Source organism: Dermacentor andersoni, chromosome 2 (genome assembly GCF_023375885.2).
Source record: "Dermacentor andersoni chromosome 2, qqDerAnde1_hic_scaffold, whole genome shotgun sequence".
Taxonomy (NCBI): domain Eukaryota; kingdom Metazoa; phylum Arthropoda; class Arachnida; order Ixodida; family Ixodidae; genus Dermacentor; species Dermacentor andersoni.
Window position 1 is genome coordinate 93,978,681 of NC_092815.1, and position 16,699 is coordinate 93,995,379.

The 16,699-nt window shown below is 46.4% G+C and overlaps 1 protein-coding gene across 1 annotated transcript in view; it reads left to right on the forward strand.

Annotated features, from left to right (window-relative positions):
* The window catches only part of LOC129387684 (monocarboxylate transporter 14-like), an 18,017-nt gene continuing 1,318 nt past the window's right edge, over positions 1 to 16,699 (forward strand). Inside the window, exons 1-6 of the mRNA XM_055077036.1 lie at positions 1 to 196; positions 5,508 to 5,651; positions 8,597 to 9,045; positions 11,293 to 11,550; positions 12,113 to 12,320; positions 12,409 to 12,498. Coding sequence (XP_054933011.1) covers positions 1 to 196; positions 5,508 to 5,651; positions 8,597 to 9,045; positions 11,293 to 11,550; positions 12,113 to 12,320; positions 12,409 to 12,498 — 1,345 coding nt within the window. The remainder of the gene's footprint in view (positions 197 to 5,507; positions 5,652 to 8,596; positions 9,046 to 11,292; positions 11,551 to 12,112; positions 12,321 to 12,408; positions 12,499 to 16,699) is intronic.

Genomic DNA, 16,699 nt, shown 5'->3' on the forward strand with positions numbered 1-16,699 from the left:
ATGCCCGCGCTGCAACTTGTGGACAGCTGCTACGCCTGGTTCATGGCAGTCATGTGCTCCTGGGTCCAGGTATGGGCCGCCATTATCTTCCGCAGCTCTGGCGTCCTCCTGGTCGGTCTGGTGTCCAGCTTTCGCATCTCACGCGAGGAGGCCTCGTGGCCCTTCGAAATCTGCACCGCCATCAACTGTATGCAGGGTAAGAGCTGTCCAGAGGGCTAGTACTATGCAAAACATTTAAACCACAACAGTTGGCCCCGCAACTCGGAGTTCGCGTTTACCGCACTCGCTAGCACACCACGTACGGGGCCTGATATACAAGGTACCAGCACTGCAATGAACTTGCACGCATCGGATTGGTGATTGAATTATTGATTGTGGTGATATTATCATGGTGGTGATAACGTAAATGGTGATAAGTAAATGTAATACAGAAAGAGAGTCCAAAGTGATAACTGCCAGGAAGACTTCCTGTTAGCACATGAATATATATGTAGGACATACGATTAGCAACTAAGGTAAAAAGAGCGGGAAAATACAAATCAACATAACAGAAGCAAATAAACAAGACAGCATATTAGATATTACGATTAAGAAAAAATACAAATCAGCATATTAGAAGTAATTAATCAAACATCGGGTAGTTAAAGACTACACAGAAGTGAAAGAATAATTATATTTTGCGATACATGTGTATGGAGCATTAACAGTGCGCAATCCAACACAGCAAAAAAAAAAAAAAAAAGCTGAATTTATAAGTAAGTAATAATCTAGGAACAAACCGAGAAGAAAAATGAAACGTAGCTACGCCGTGATACATATACATGGTGTCCCAGCCAGAGTTTAAAAATATGCACATGCCACGTAGGTGGACAGAACAAAAGTAATATTGTTTGCCATCGCTTGGAGATACTCAAACGATTTTTTTTTCATTCCACCTGATTAGATAATTAGTAATAATTAATCAACTTTTTAAATATTAAAATTATATGGAAAGTGTCAATGAGAAAATTGTAGAGCAATATGAAAAACTCCCGATAAAGCTTTCTGTTGCTCAATATGTGCTACATAATAGTGTTTTCCTGAGCGTAAAAGAATCCCGCGAATACACGCAAAGTGGCTCGAGCGGCCAGTCGCGCGGCAGTTTTGCATTGCGCCCCGACAAAATGCGGTCGGGAATCAAAAGCATATCCTCATGATCAGCAGAATTCCAAAGCAATAGAGCCGCTGCGTCATGTGGCCTGCGTATTAACTAATGCGTGAAGCACGATACAAGCACAGAATTGAACGGCACACAACGTAGACACTGATGCCACAAACGCTGGGCTTGTGGCGCCAGCTTCTGGTGATGGGGTGAACCCTTTGTGTCCCGCTCGCTTTTGAGCTGAAAAGATGTTTCGCGAAAACGCCTTAACAGCATTATTTACAAGACCGCTTAAGAGGAAGCTTTAGCTCGGGCCCAACTCCGACGCGGCCTATTCAAATACATGTAAAAACGCAAAAACGTTTTTCTGAGATAACCTCTGGACCAATTTTAATGAAATTTGCTGCATTTGAGAGAGAAAGTTAAATTCTAGTGACTTTTGGAAGCGGAATTTCGATTTAGGGCTTGAATTTTCTTAAAACGATTTTCAAATATTTGACCGTTTGAAGAAAATACAAGCACGAAGTTTGCAAATCCATAGCTCTGCATCAAGAACAGATATCGTGGTTCTGTAAACGCAATCCATTAGATCATTCAAAGCGGACAAATTCGATGTGTCGTTTTACGTCTTACGTGAATTTGTTACGTTGGTTACAACGGTTTTGCGAAAGTTGTATTTCCCTATGATTAATATTTTTTATATTCATGTGTAACCTATCAATTTTGTCCGCTTTAGATGTACTATTAGGTGGAATTCACAGAATTGTATTATCATTTTTAGTGGTTGAGTTACAGAGTTGTAAACTTGATAGTTTCGTTTTTTGAAAATTTTCGATTTTTGCCAATTTTTAATAAAAAATTGACGACCTAACTCGAAAATTCGAAACCAACAGTCACTAGATGTTAAAGGGACCCTGAAATGATTTTGGCGATTTTCTACAAACGTACTGAGTCGTTAGAGTAGGTCCTTCTGATCATTAATTGACACATCTAAGTGCTCTGCGTAAAGCGTGTAATTTATTATAAGGTTTTAAAAATGCACATCGCTGTCGATCGCAGCGCACTGCTCGGCGGAATTTTAAGCCGCCCCTACCCATATGATGCAAATAACCCATATGACGTCACGTGGGCGAGCTATCTGATTGGCTGACCAGGGCGCGTGATCGATAATTTTTCCAACTTTATGGTAAACAAATGATCTTCGCAATAGTTGGAATGTTAGTTAATTTGTTTTTATAAAGAGAAAGTAGCAGAAAGAGAATGCACAAGAACAATTTTTCAGTACACTTAAGCACTTCCGGCACACAGCAAGTGTCGTCTGCTTGTGTTACAACGTGCTCCATTTTGACGAGAGCTCCGCGGTCAGAGCACTATGATTCGACTTTGTTGCCTTGTGGACTGCAAACGTAGTGACTGGCAATATGTCAAGCTGCGACATCGTGTCCCTCTGCAGGGCAGCGTACGAGCGAACTGGCTGCTGCGCATCGGACTGCCGCTATCCGATCGGCGCCAGGATTTGCGCGTTTGTGGCCGTCACTTTACACCGGAAGATTACTAACGCACTAGCGTTTCGCGAGTCCCGTATTAGGGCAAACGTAAGCGCAAGGGGACAGGGTCTGGCCGCTTGACTGTGCCGTAACGGGATGAGCCGAGATGAGCAGAAGGGCAAATGTGAATGGTCTGCACGGTGCAGCCACCTGGTGGCATAGAGCTCAACCATACACAGTAGCAGCAACGAAGCGTATTCTTTTTTGCTGCTGGTGCGTATTTTTCGCAGGAGTGTAATCATCAACACATTGTTTTTATAAATGTTTAAAATGTTTTACACTTGGTTAGAGCAATATTAGCGCTGTGTTTGGCTGGTTAAGCGCTGCGCCAACAAGTGTCTGGACCGTGCAGACCACGGTGCAGACCGATCAGGCCGCTCACGTACGTCTGCGCCAAAGTTCCTTCATCAGCTTGAGTTTATGCCTCCAGTCATTTGCCGATATGACCAGCTTGCCTGTGGCTAACGGAATACCAGACACGTTCGGCGCTACGAAAGAATGCTCGCAACGCACGCTGCTTCGATAGCTCTCGCTTGGGGTCGACAGCCAAGCGGCTAGCGGAGAGGTTTCGCGCGGGCGGGGGCGGGCTTCAAAACAACGTGGACGATGTGACGTCGCATCGTGACGCAGGACCAGTGAAGGCGGAGCTTAGCCCCGCTCGCTCGGCGAACGAGTTGAGGAGGAAAAGCATGGCTGGGGAGGAGGGTAACTTCTAATCGCTTGTAGCTCCATTAATACGTAACGCTTCACTTAAATTGTGGTGCAAATGTTCTACTTAAGCTGTACCCTACGCGTCTACAAAATTTGTCCGAACCGTTTCAGGGGCCCTTTAAGTTTGTCTTTTAAATGCAACAAACCTCGTCAAATTTGGTGCAGTGGTTGCCGAGAAAAACGAATTCTCCTTTTACATGTATTTAGATAGGAGCACTCGAGCTAAAGCTTCCTCTTAAGAGCAAATGTTAGCTGGGGTGCTCCTATCTAAATGCATGTAAAAGGAGAATTCGTTTTTCTCGGCTACCACTGCACCAAATTTGACGAGGTTTATTGCATTGAAAGGAAAAACTTAAGTTCTAGCGGCTGCTGGTTTCTAACTATTTATTTAGGTCGTCGAATTTCTTACTAAAAATTGCCAAACATCGCAAATTTTCAGAAAACGAAACTATGGAGTTTACAGCTTTGTAACTCAGCAAAGAAAAATGCTAGCACAATTATGTGAATTGCATCTAATAGTACATCTAAAGCGAACAAAATTGATCGAGACGGCAAGTTGGGCCAGTTGGTTTGGATTCATAGTAATGTTCGTTACAGCGCAACACAAGACGAAGACCAAGGAAAGTATAAAACGCACCGTGTCGTCGTTTTATACCTTCTTTTGTACTCGTCTTGTGTTGTGCTGTAACGAACCTCACTATGAACAAAATTGATATGTTACACATGAATCTCAAAAAATTTAGTAATATGGAAATACAGCGTTTGCAGAACCCTTGTACACAACATAACATATTCACGTAATATATAAATTGACACATCGAAATTTTCCGCTTTGTATGATCTAATGGATGCCGTTTACAGAACCGCGATATCTGTTTTTGATGGAGAGCTATTAATTTGTAAACTTCCTGCTTCTATTTTTTCGAACTTGCGACTTTTTGAAAATTCTTTCAACAAAGTTCACGCCCTAAATCTAAATTACGCTTCAACAGTCACTATAACTTAGCTTTCTCTCTCAAATGCAACAAATTTCATTGAAATCGGTCGAGGGGCTATCGCAAAAAAGCGTTTTTGCGTTTTACATGCATTTGAATAGGCCGCATCGGAATTGAGCCCAAGCTAAAGTTTCCTCTTAAGCCCTTTAGCTCGAGGTATGCTGAAATACAACCGCACAATCTGTAAGACGAGTAAATAAGCAGAAATGTAATTTTTTTTAAAGATAGGCGCAGGGACAACGTGTATTACGGCGTCACCTAGAAAACGCAATCAGCGAACTGAAGTTTCGACTTAATTGTACGAAGTGCTCTTAATTACTCTGGAACAAAATGACGAGCAAGCTCTTGGTCTGTCAGCTGCCACGGCTTGTTGCCGCTGACGGCACTGCAGTCGTAGGCCGTACCCATAAAGGAAAGAAAAAGACTAGGTGAGAGCAATGACCTCAAAAATTTGCGAGTCGCAAAAGGCTTCGTTCTCCGGGTATTCAGTCAATGAGCGTTACACAGCCGCTTACACTGCGGCTTGGAAGACAACATTAGGCATAAATCCCGTCTTATTCTAAGTGAAAAAATTCGACAGAGACTGCTTACGTGTGGGAATGCGAAAACATTAAAGTCCCTTTGGTGAAATGCTTCAATTTTCTGTATTTCATTTTATGCACTCATGACGTGGCGCCACCTCCTCCCATTGGTTGCACTGTCACGTGCCCAATGACACACACAGTAGGCCACGCCTTTAGTCAGTGAAATGGCTACGAAGTTACGTGTGCAATGACGCAGGCACAAGGCACATATTTAGTCAGAACCGTGGAGCAACCGTGGCGTGGAGGAAGCGTGGATCGCATCGCACCCCGGAAGCCCTGGTTCGAATCCCACGCAGCCCGAAATGTGCCATATTTTCTTTTCAAATGCATTAATTTACATTTTTTACAACAACCCCCTTGAGAAATGTGGCCGACCACATTTTTCGACGTGTTTTTACTCTTTGCACCGTCGACCATTTTTGGTACCACCATTTGGTTACGCCGACATATATTCTCGAAATGTGGCATATAACAGTTTTGCATTAAAATTGTGAAAGCAATGAAACGTTACCTTTTCTGCACCCTACAGGCTTCTTGGTCGGCGTTCTGGTCCGATACTGGGACACCCGAGTGCTAAACATAGGAGCTACTCTCGTGGCTTCAGTGAGCGCCATTGCTTGCTTCATTGCGAATACGCCTACAGCCTACGTTGTATTTATTGGCGTCGGCTTCGGTAAGTTCACCTTCTAAAGCAAAAACGCTTAGCCACGTCTTATTTCTAGCTCTCCGAGATTTTTGCCTGCAAACAAGAGCGCATCCAAAACTTTTGTAATGTTGTGACCCGCCGGCTATCTAGCTGCCATAAACATATGAACGGGTTGGCCGGCACGCTTTCAGCCCTATGGTCTTTCAATCTGAGCACTGTTCTCAGTCCCGCACATGCCTATAAAGGTCTAGAGTCATAACTTGTTAAGAGGCGTATTTTCGAAAAAATTAAGTCGTCTAAACTGCGAGTGCCACTGGCAACCGAGTCGTTCAGTCGTGCTCCCTCACGAAATCCGTCATAACGTAGCGGTGGCCTAGCAGTAGAGCATCCGCCTTGTATGCGGGAGGTACTGAGTTCGAATCCTGGTGCTGCAAGAAACCCACCGATGTTTTTCAATGGGTAGAGATGTCCCCTACTCTAATGCACGGCTTCGCGTGGGGGTTCACATCTCGAAAGGGGGCCCAATATGGATTTCATGCGTGATCTCTCATGGGCGCCTCTTGTACAATCACAGATGGCCTTGTTGAAGAGCATCCGCCGTGGCAGACAAGTGCTGCTGCGGGGTTCTTACCGATAAAATAGAGACAAGAGCGCTCCCGGCCTGAAGTTCTGTTATTATGGGACTTCAAAGCTTCACAACTCATAAGAAGTGTCCTCGGACTTTTTTTTATTTTTTGAAGTACGAGATTTTCGCCTCGTTTGTAAGGAGCTTAAAGCACGCTGTGTTCCGTCCAAATGATTACACGCAAGTGCTTCTTTAACAGCTTTATTCTTTTCGTCCGAAGACATCTTGCGGTTACTTGGGGAAATGTGTTATAAAAGCGGTAGCTCAGGAGAGGGACTGCTATTGGTTGCTGCATTTCGTACTGCTGTTCGAGTTTAGCTGAAACATTCGTGCCATATTTGTTAAATCTTTATGCCTTGATGCTTTCTGAGCAGACTTACCACAGAGTACTTTCTTTGTTACACAGCTGATTGCATTATTACGTGTGCATCAAGTGCTGAATTGCATTATTTATTTTGCGGCATAGGACTGCAATGCGTACGCCGCGAAGTACTAAACCCGGCTTTGCTGTCAGTGCCCATTCGGCTTCACAGGTGTTTCTCGGCTTTTAATTATAATGTGTGGCTTATCTCTTCCGCAACTTTCGAAAGAAAGGAACTCAAAAATTGGCAAGACTTTCGCTTTGTGCGTTTTCAAGCGGGCCATTAATAAGGGCATTTCAAATTGCGAAAACTGCAGTGGGAAGGGCATTCCGTCGACGTATCTATATATATATATATATATATAGAATCACCCGTACGTTAAATGTCTTCCTTGACTAGCGTACGCATTGCCATTAACATATTCACAATTACTCTTCTTGAGCCGACTTTGACGGCATTTATACGGCGATGTGACGTGTATTCATTGGTAGCGATATCCCTATAAAGTATACAGGCATCGCGCCGTGTGGATTCCTTTGAGATAAAAGTCTTCACCTACTATTACTGTAAGTCTGAACCTACTGTTGAGGTACAGAAGCAGCATTAAGGCAATGCTATAATGACATCATATTAGTCAATAAAACGAAGCGGCAACTTAACACCAGCTCCACTTCAAATAACTGGGCTTCGCTGGCCTTGTCTTCGGTATGCACCTGGCACGTATGCGGCCTGGATTGTCCCAAACGCCTGTAATATATTGTGTACATATCCGTTGTTACATGCAGAGGCCGGCCGCGCTTCTTCTGCAGCTGTCACCGCTGAAGTAGTGGCCTGGCACCCGAACGCACGGGAAATCGGAGCCGCCAACTTCAGCCATCCTTGTTGCAAATCGTTGTCGTCTGCTACTGCATCCCGAGCGTACTTTCGAAAGCGCCCGCTAGGTGTCCATCAGCGGCGCTTCTATTACTTCGTGGCGAGGGATATGGCGTAGTGGTTCCGATGACAAGGCGACTGGTCTAGCCCAAAGGTGGCGACGACGTCAGGTCGTAGAAAATGCACAGCTCGGACATCTCCACCAGGCCTGCGGAGAGTAGCCGCGGTAGCTCGGGCAGTCCTCGTGGTGAAGCCTTGGGTGAAAGCGCCATGAAGTCGTTGCTGCGGTTCTGATTTGTGTCCGCTCAGCCTATGGATCGCAGCCGCAGAAGCTGGGCATGCGGCCTACATCGGACTGCCGCCTTCCTCTTCACCCTCCCAGATCGCAGCTCGTTCCTTCTACTCCTCCCCACGTGTCCTTGTGCCCTTTGTTTTATAACGTTTTCTTCGACGCGTTTTAACCTGATTGACGCGCTCACCTCTATGTAGCGCTTCTTGGTTGGCTAACTTATGCCACGTGCATTGACTGTTTTCTTCTTCCGTCTCACTTCGTCTTCTTTATTATCTTCCATCACATTTTATTTATTGACTCGTGATACCGTCTCATTCGCATTTAGTTGCTTCCCAGTCGTTTAATTAACGTTCCCTTGAAGCTGGCGACAGCAGCCAGCTTGAGCTAGCTTCCAGCATTCGTATAGTGCTGCTTATCTAAACAAAGAAATAAATACTGAGCCGCGGGTATCGGTCAACAGCACAGTCCTTTCCAAATGTTTCCAATTTGATCTTCGCGTTATCATTAGAGGATATCTGTCATTGCAGTGTAGTACAACAAGAAAACTTGGCTTTAACTTTAGAGAGTTGTTTAAACGTGATGTCCACACTCGAGCGTGCCTTACTGCCTCAGTAGAGACATCGTAAGCTAGGCTGTATAAAAGCGTTTGAAGAGAACTGTGCACCGTCTTTGTTCTTGTCCATGTTTGATGCGGTCGTCGTCGTTGCCAGTGTTGCCGTTTCCAGCATAAAAAATGAACAAAGAAAAAACACACACACATACGGATGGACGCACGCATTGTCACTTATACTGCATGCAATGTCACACCGGCCCCGCTCAGGTGCCGGCACGGGCCTCATGGTGCCCACGAACGTGGTGGTGCTGCATCGCTACTTCGACAAGTACCGGACCTCGGCGAGCGGCCTGAGCTTCGCCGGCGCGGCGCTGAGCAGCATGCTGTTGCCGCCACTCATCGGCAAGCTGTTGAACGTGTACGGCCTGCAGGGCACCATGCTCATCATAGGCGCGCTCGTGCTGAACACGATGGCCGGCTCCATCACACTCCGCTCGTCGCCCAGCTTCCCGCGGCCGCCGTGCCACACAGTGTTCAGCACAACGGCCACTACCACCAGGCGCAGCAGCACCAGCAGCACCAGCAGCGGCGAAGGCGCGGAGACCAAGAACATCATCACCGAGCTGTTCACCTCTGACATCCCGCTGTGGGAGAGCGGCATCATCGTCTCCGCACTGACGCCGCGTTCGCATCAGCCCCGCCGGCGAAGACATGGGGTGAGCAGCGACGGAGAGTTCAGCGAGTTGGTTGGGATGTACGTGTTACTTGCCGGCACGCGTGCAGACGTAGACACGAAAGGAACGTAAAGGACAACGTTCGTGCTGTCCCATTCGCTCCTTCATGTGCCTGCAGAGGTGTGCGAATGGTTGATTATGGGGTTTTACGTGCCAAAATCACTTTCTGATTATGAGGCACGCCGTAGTGGAGGACTCCGGAAATTTGGACCAGCTGGGGTTCTTTAACGTGCACCTAAATCTAAGTACACGGGTGTTTTCGCATTTCGCCCCTGTCGAAATGCGGCTACCGTGGCCGGGATTCGATCCCGCGACCTCGTGCTCAGCAGCCTAACACCATAGCCACTGAGCAACCACGGCGGGTACAGAGGTGTGCGAATACTTGAAACTTTCGAGTAATGAATCGAATAGTGCCCGATTTGATTCGGTCTTCGAATTGAATAGTCACTATTTTTCTAATAGTTTTCGAATATTTGAAGACATCAACTGTGCCCAATAATACATAAAATTAAGAGCAAAAGTACGATAAATTTCACCCCGGTGGCATGGTATAGACGTAAAACATTAGAACTTAACGTAATCGAGCAGTTAGGCTATATGCTGCGTCCAGGAAGCCAGACATTACCGGCTATAACAGCGCTCACTAGCACTTTCCGAGGAGCCCAGTATATGTGAACAAACTGTTTCTTTTTTCCTAAAGCTTCATTTGCGCTTTTAATAAACGACGCCTCATAAAGGGCAGTGTAGGCTAATGACAAAAACTCGCTAACGTTACAGATACTACTAAGACGCGAATGTTGTTTTATAACAATTGTGAAAATGGCTGTTCATTATTCGAAAACTTTAGAAAGAGTATTCCATTCGTATTCGATTCGTATTCGATTCAATCTCAAAAATTGCTATTCACACACCCATAGTTGTGCCTAGTGTTCGCTCGTCTATCTTTTAGAGCACGCTACATTCATGTAGGGTGGATCTTAAGTTATGGGGTTTTACGTGCCGAAACCATATTCTGATTATGAGGCACGCCGTAGTGGAGGACTCTGGAAATTTTGATCACCTGGGGTTCTTTAACGTGCACCTAAATCTAAGTACACGGCTGTTTTCGCATTTCGCTCCATCGAAATGCGGCCGCCGTGGCCGGTATTCGATCCCGCGACCTCGTGCTCAGCAGCCCAACACCATAGCCACTGAGCAACCTCGGCGGGTTAGGGTGGATTTCTGCGGGACCATAATCTAACTAGTGTAGAGTTACACTCGTAGAGTTCTACACTAGCTTAACTATATAGTGTAAAACGTGGCCGGTTGCCAGCCGCTTCACTCTGTAAAGCCACAAACTGCATGGCAAGTGGTCTGTTGAGCCGTTAGTGACACATAGACAACTGAATTGTCGCAAACGAAATAATTTTTATGTGTAAAACTTATTTGATTAATTTTAAAGTATCACGTATTTTGTTACCATGTTGACTTACGCGTATAGATGCATTGTTTGTAGCCCAATAATAATATGCCTTACGAAACAATAATCTGTAGCAACAGTACCATGAACATACTTTAAAAGTGTGCCAAATTTTACATAACGCCGTTCAATAAGTTTCAATCATGCAAAGTTTGTACTCAGCGTATCGCCACTTTGTTCTCGTTCTGTTTCGTGAAGGTAGGTTTTTGCGCACTAACTATAGAAGATGAAAACAGGCAACTAGACAAAACCAAGGCAAAGTTGTGTTTGTTTTTAGTTGCCTGTCTTCGTCCTCTAGTTCGTGCGCAAAAGCCTACACTTTTGTAATGCTGCCATACTCGCCCAAACCACTACCCTAGAATTACACTTTGCTGAGCTAGCCGGTTCGTATCACTGAGCAGACCATAAACATAATCGCTTGGAGCAAACAAGGAAGGACGGGAGGGAACAAGAGGAGCGCCAACTTTCGACTGTTTATTCTATATTGTATACCATCCAATATATACACGCAAGCGAATGCGCAACATACAGAACAGTTTCAATCGCGCAACACCCTAATCACAGCCGGCTATCAAAAAACCTTTCTGCATTCAAAAGTGAAACTGATGTGTCGCTAATACGAGATGAACCTACTTAAGACAATTTACTTCCTCAAAGCGTTCTACCAGCGGGTGAGTTTACGGCGTTATCTTTGGAACTGTGCACGTTCTGCGCGATCGGAACGAGTGCCCCAGACAAATGCTGGAGTGAAACCGAATGGGATCACGCAGATGTTCAGCTTCATCCGGAACCCGATGTTCGTGCCACTGATGGTGACTGGTGTGGTGTATGGCTACGTGTTTAGTACGTACCTGATAACCATCGTGGACCACGCGGCGGGCGCGGCGAATGCCAGCGACGAGGAAGGCGCCATACTAGTCTCGACCATGGCCATGGGCGACTTCTTTAGCCGCATCGGCACCGGCTACATCACCGACCGACACTACATGACCCGCGAGGGGATGCTCATCATGAACTTCGCCTTGCAGGTAAATGAGACGACGACAAATGCTGTACCTGAGCAACCGCAAATACGGGGAGGAAGCGGACATCGGAATAGGAATAGCGTGACTGTCTCTCTCAGCAGTGGACACTTCACTGCTGTGCTTCAACAGTGTCCGGGAGGAACGTTAGTGGGGGAAAAGGGAGAAAGGGAAGAGGGTGAGAAGAGTAGAGTGAAGCACATGACCAGCTTGATGGCCGGCTGAATTCAACCAAGGACGGTACGAGTGAATGTTCCACCAGTGCTTTCCCTTTTTTCGCAGGATTACGTTTCTTTTGGAGTGACATGTATCTGGCTATTTTGCTAATTCACGCTAAACCAGCCTCGCATAACTGTTACCACAAACTATGGCGTTACGGAGATACAGTGCAATAATTTCTATAGGTGGCGTCGCTACTCTCTATCTATCACACACACACACACACACACACATATATATATATATATATATATATATATATATATATATATATATATATATATATATATATATATATATATATATAAAGTTTTCTGAAGTGCTGCAAGGTTGTTCTATCGCGCTGCAGGGTGTGTGCTTTTTGCTGCTAGCTAACCTCGCCACCGTAGCGAACATGCTGGTGGTGGCGGTGCTGTTCGGCCTGAACAACGGCGGCACGATCGCGTCGTTCCCTGTGCTTCTGGCCGACCACCTGGGCGACGAGCACCTGCCACTCACGTTCGGCCTCCACCGATTTACCATGGGTGTTACCACGCTCACCAGGCCCATGCTAATCGGTGAGAGTGTAATGTGCATATGTGTGGGGCTCATTTGCCTAATTAAATGTGCCCACAATTACTGTGCGTGGTTTCATCCCTCCAACAGGCGGCTCGCGTGGAGTGATCGAGCAGCCAGTAAAAATCATGGCAAGGAAAAAGACTAGTAGGGAGCATGACATCAGGAAGCTAGACCCTGGCAAGCCAACCTCCTCGCGCGCAGGCTCTTGGGAAGCAAGCCCACCAAGGTTGCCGAACCTAGCAGGGCCTTGTTTAGTTCGTGGTAGTTTTTAGCGATGCCCTCAATCGTACGATCGGCCCTGGCCACTCACTCGACTATATGCCCCCTCACTGACCGCCGTTCAGGTGTAAGCCGAATGCGGTAGACAGTTGCAGTGCGGTCAGTAGTAATTTTGTTCCCCTCCTCTTTTAAAAGCGCGGACTTCGCCGGGTTTCGTGACCGTATGTGCTGTGGCCTGGCTGTTTTCTTGCTGAATAGGCCGACCAATCACAGCGGAATACGAACGCCGTGCGGGCCGCTGGATTCCTTGCACCAACACCAGATGGCGCTCACCTTCGCGCATCCGCGACAGCGGCGGCGCCGGCCGTGAGGGGGAACGAAAAAAAAAACCAGAAAGCTCGCCTTCGCATATCCACGGCAGCGGCGGCGGCATTGCATTAGCCTTTCTACAATCCCTGAATAAAGCCTTCCGTGTCACTTTGTGCGGACATTCAATAAACATGAACTCTTGTTTCGACCCTTTATGCCCTCGCACAAAGTTTCTTGGTATATAGGTTCGAACTCGTTGTATGTGCTTCTCTTTGTTGGTTTATTATTTTTTATTTATAAATAACCAAGTACAACCACTACACCCCCCCTTTTCTCCGCTCTCGGCGCCTGTAAATTACCGCCTGCCGATCATATGGTAAGGGTTTATTTCCCATGAGCCTTTACATTTCTTTTTCGTTTTTGATGACTATGTGTTTCAATATTGTCCCGTGAAGTCTTTCTTATTCCTTCACGATAGAAACCATGGCTTGCCAAATACTTCGAAGAAGCCAGTTTAACTCTCGTTTTGCTCATTCAATCACTCCACGCAATATTTACAAAAAGAATTCAAAAAGAGGTTCAGTGTTGTTTTTATGGAATAACATGTAATTCAAGCAGCTCACTAAACCGACAATCAAACCTTCGTATATAGTCGAAAGAAATTCTTCCATGTGACCTGTACCGAGCCTTACCGCCGACGCAACAGCAGACATTCGCGCTACGATTGTGACATCGTCTATCGGAAGGCCGATGCTCCTTCCGAAAACCATGATTCCAATGAAAAAAATCGCTCTAAGCGACAGCGCATAACTACGCAAGCTTTCTGAAACCAGGGAATTAAGGATATCGGCCCATCACGCAGGCTGGAAAGCGCTGTGCTTAAACCAGATAAAAGTTTGCCACCGAGAAGCTTAAAACAAAGGAAGATTACTGTCACTGCACCATGTCCTCAAGTAAAGGATTTTTTCTTTCGTCCATGGTTTCTTCACTGGTAATTCTAGTGCAGAATGCACGCTGAACACGCTGCACAGTGATGCCTAACGTAAGAGGTAACGCCCAAGTTTCCTTTCAAGAAGAAACGGTGGCCACACGTATATAGGTCGAATACAAATGTTCCCAAAACTGGACATCTGCCGTCGGTACATGCTCATTGCACCTCGTACTGTATAAGGTTACCCCCGTCAACCTTAGCTAAGCTGTCCAACGAACAGAAAGATTAAAGACCACGGCACAAGATAAGATTATAAGACATATACGGTGTTCTATTGTCCGACCTCTGACGAATGAACGCCGTAGATCTTATAATCGTATCTTGCACACAGTGTTTTCTTAATCTTCTTTTTTTTTTTTCGTTCAGCAGCTTGGCTAACGCTAGCTGGGGCACATGGTACAGGCTCGAGCATACACGTATCTGTGGAGCAACCATTGCTTCAAAACTAGTAGTATGTTCCTCTTCATATTGCCCACACACCGTGGCAACTCATTATCACACACTATGGCGCAACTTTTAATCAGGTCGTGGTTTTGGCACGTAAAACCCCGCAAGTTAATTCTTAACATCGAAAACAGACTATACGCCCATGCTTCGATGCGTGAACGGAGCATAGAAATATTCATTTTGCCCATAATACGGAGCACTTACGTCATAGCTGGCGCAACATTATGCGCAGTAAGCCTTGTACTGTTTCGTCTGGTATCGGTTGCAGTAAAATTATCAGATGCACGCGAGCAATCTGTTCTCGAGAATAGAACTTTCTCGAATGTCGGCTATAGACCATGTAGTCTTATTCATTTGTGGAGGTGCCGCTCCCTGGCAGTGAAGTAGCGCATGAAATGACACGGCTTCTTTCAATTTCCTATCCTGCCTTTCGCTTCTGACCTTTCAGTTTGTTGCCGATTCTTAAATCAGCTGCGGAGCGTGTTGTAAGCCATTCATGGTTCTCAAGGTGCGTTATCCTTTTCTACTGTAGCATCGGCAGAAGCGCAATGCTTTGCAGAGAAAATATAACACACTTGCGTGTAGTATCTGTTCGAATGCCGATTGCTAGATGCGCGCGGAGGTATCTCCTGTAGAGATTAATAATAATGAAGGAAGCTTTATTCAACTGTGGAGGTGGCGCAACCGGTGAAGCAGTGTACGGACAGGACCATTTGTTATTCCTCCTGCCTAATCTGCCTTTCGCATTTTACCGCCTGCTCATTCATATGTATACAAGCAGCAGAGCGTGGCGTTAGCCACTATATAGTAGCAGCTAGCAGCGTGACCGCGTTGCCCAGGCGCAGTTTATTTACTTGCTTTAGCATAGGCGGAGTGGTAAAAATTTGATCTATGCCCCGACTGGGTAACCGTTAAATTTCTAAATCGTGGCAACGCTTGCGAAAGTCGATGCCGGGAAGTAATATTCCGGCGAGGTCTGCATGCGCTGTGGAGGGCCAGGCTATTTATGGCGTGGCCAGTCCGACTGCGAAGCTCGCATAGAAGTATATTATAGAGGGCTTTACCTGTAGCAGGTTCAGTAATGATGGAAGGATAATGGAAGGATGGGTCTGCCTTCCAGGAAATTTTCATGGAAGGATGACTTGCCTTCCAGAGAAGATTGCTTAGTGCATCGCGGCCCCGGATGAAAGCATCGCAAGCATACACGATACATTACATATATACCAGGAAGCGAGAATCCAAGTGGCTATGCAACATTTATTATAGTCTGTCATGTAGAACACTGCTGTAAATATATTGTTGATGTTTTAAATAAAAGCGTTTTCTGAAAAAACATGTTGGTATCCAATCCACGCCGTGAAGGTGGTTGGACAGCGAAGCTGTAAAAGACAACTAGAACGATTACCTATTCCGACGAAGGTTGAAATTACTGACATGGCGCCACTCACATGCACTTCACCTGATTATAGCCTAAGACGTCTCAAGGGCCTGCGACTTGGCTTGCGCCGCTACATCGTGCAGCTACAAACAGTGGACTAGGGAGAAGAGAAATGCACTTGACTACACTTTCGCCGCGCCTCGTATACACGCCGCTCTTCAGTTGTCCTCACTATACGGGGCCTTCCGATAGCACTGTCGCTGCACGAATCATTTGCTAGGCGGGTTCTTCCTTTACATATGAAAGTGTAGTTAGTCACTCCCTACTTCGTGTGCTACCGTTGCCGCTTCCCGGCAACTGCAGCTTATGTAACCGTAATTTTTTACCGGGAAACGCTTGCGGCGAACGCTATGCTCAATGGCGAGGTTTTTTTTTTCCCCGCACGGCCGGCGCCGCCGCTGCTGCGGATGCGCGGAGGCGAGCGCCATCTGCTGGCGCTGCCAGGAACCCAGCGGCGCACGCGGCGCGCGCCTTCCGAGTGTTTGCCTACGGACACGACAGACCCGTTGGTAGGTAGGGCTATACAGCTTCGCTGTAAAAGTGGCCGAGAGGTAGGGTGGCTCCGACGTGCCATTCTGTGGGACGACAGCTCGAATCCACCGTGAACCGAGCGCATTTTTTTTCTTTATAAACTTCTTGCAAAGCACTTTGCGATTTCTGCAACGGACATCACCGGTCATGACAACGACTAGGAGTTAAAAAAAAAATCTGGGTTTTACGTGCCAAAACTACGACTTGATTGGTTTGAGGCACGCCGTAGCAGGGAGCTCAGGATTAATTTTGGTCATCTAGGCTCCTTTAACGTGCATCCAATGCACAGAGCGCTGTGTTGTTTTTTATTTGGCATTTCGCCGCCGTCGGAATGCGGCCGCCGCGGCCGGGATCGAACCCGCTATATACATCGAATTCAGCAGTACAAGGCCATAGCCATTGAGCACCGTCGTGGGTGACTAGGAGGGTGAGGTAATAACAGC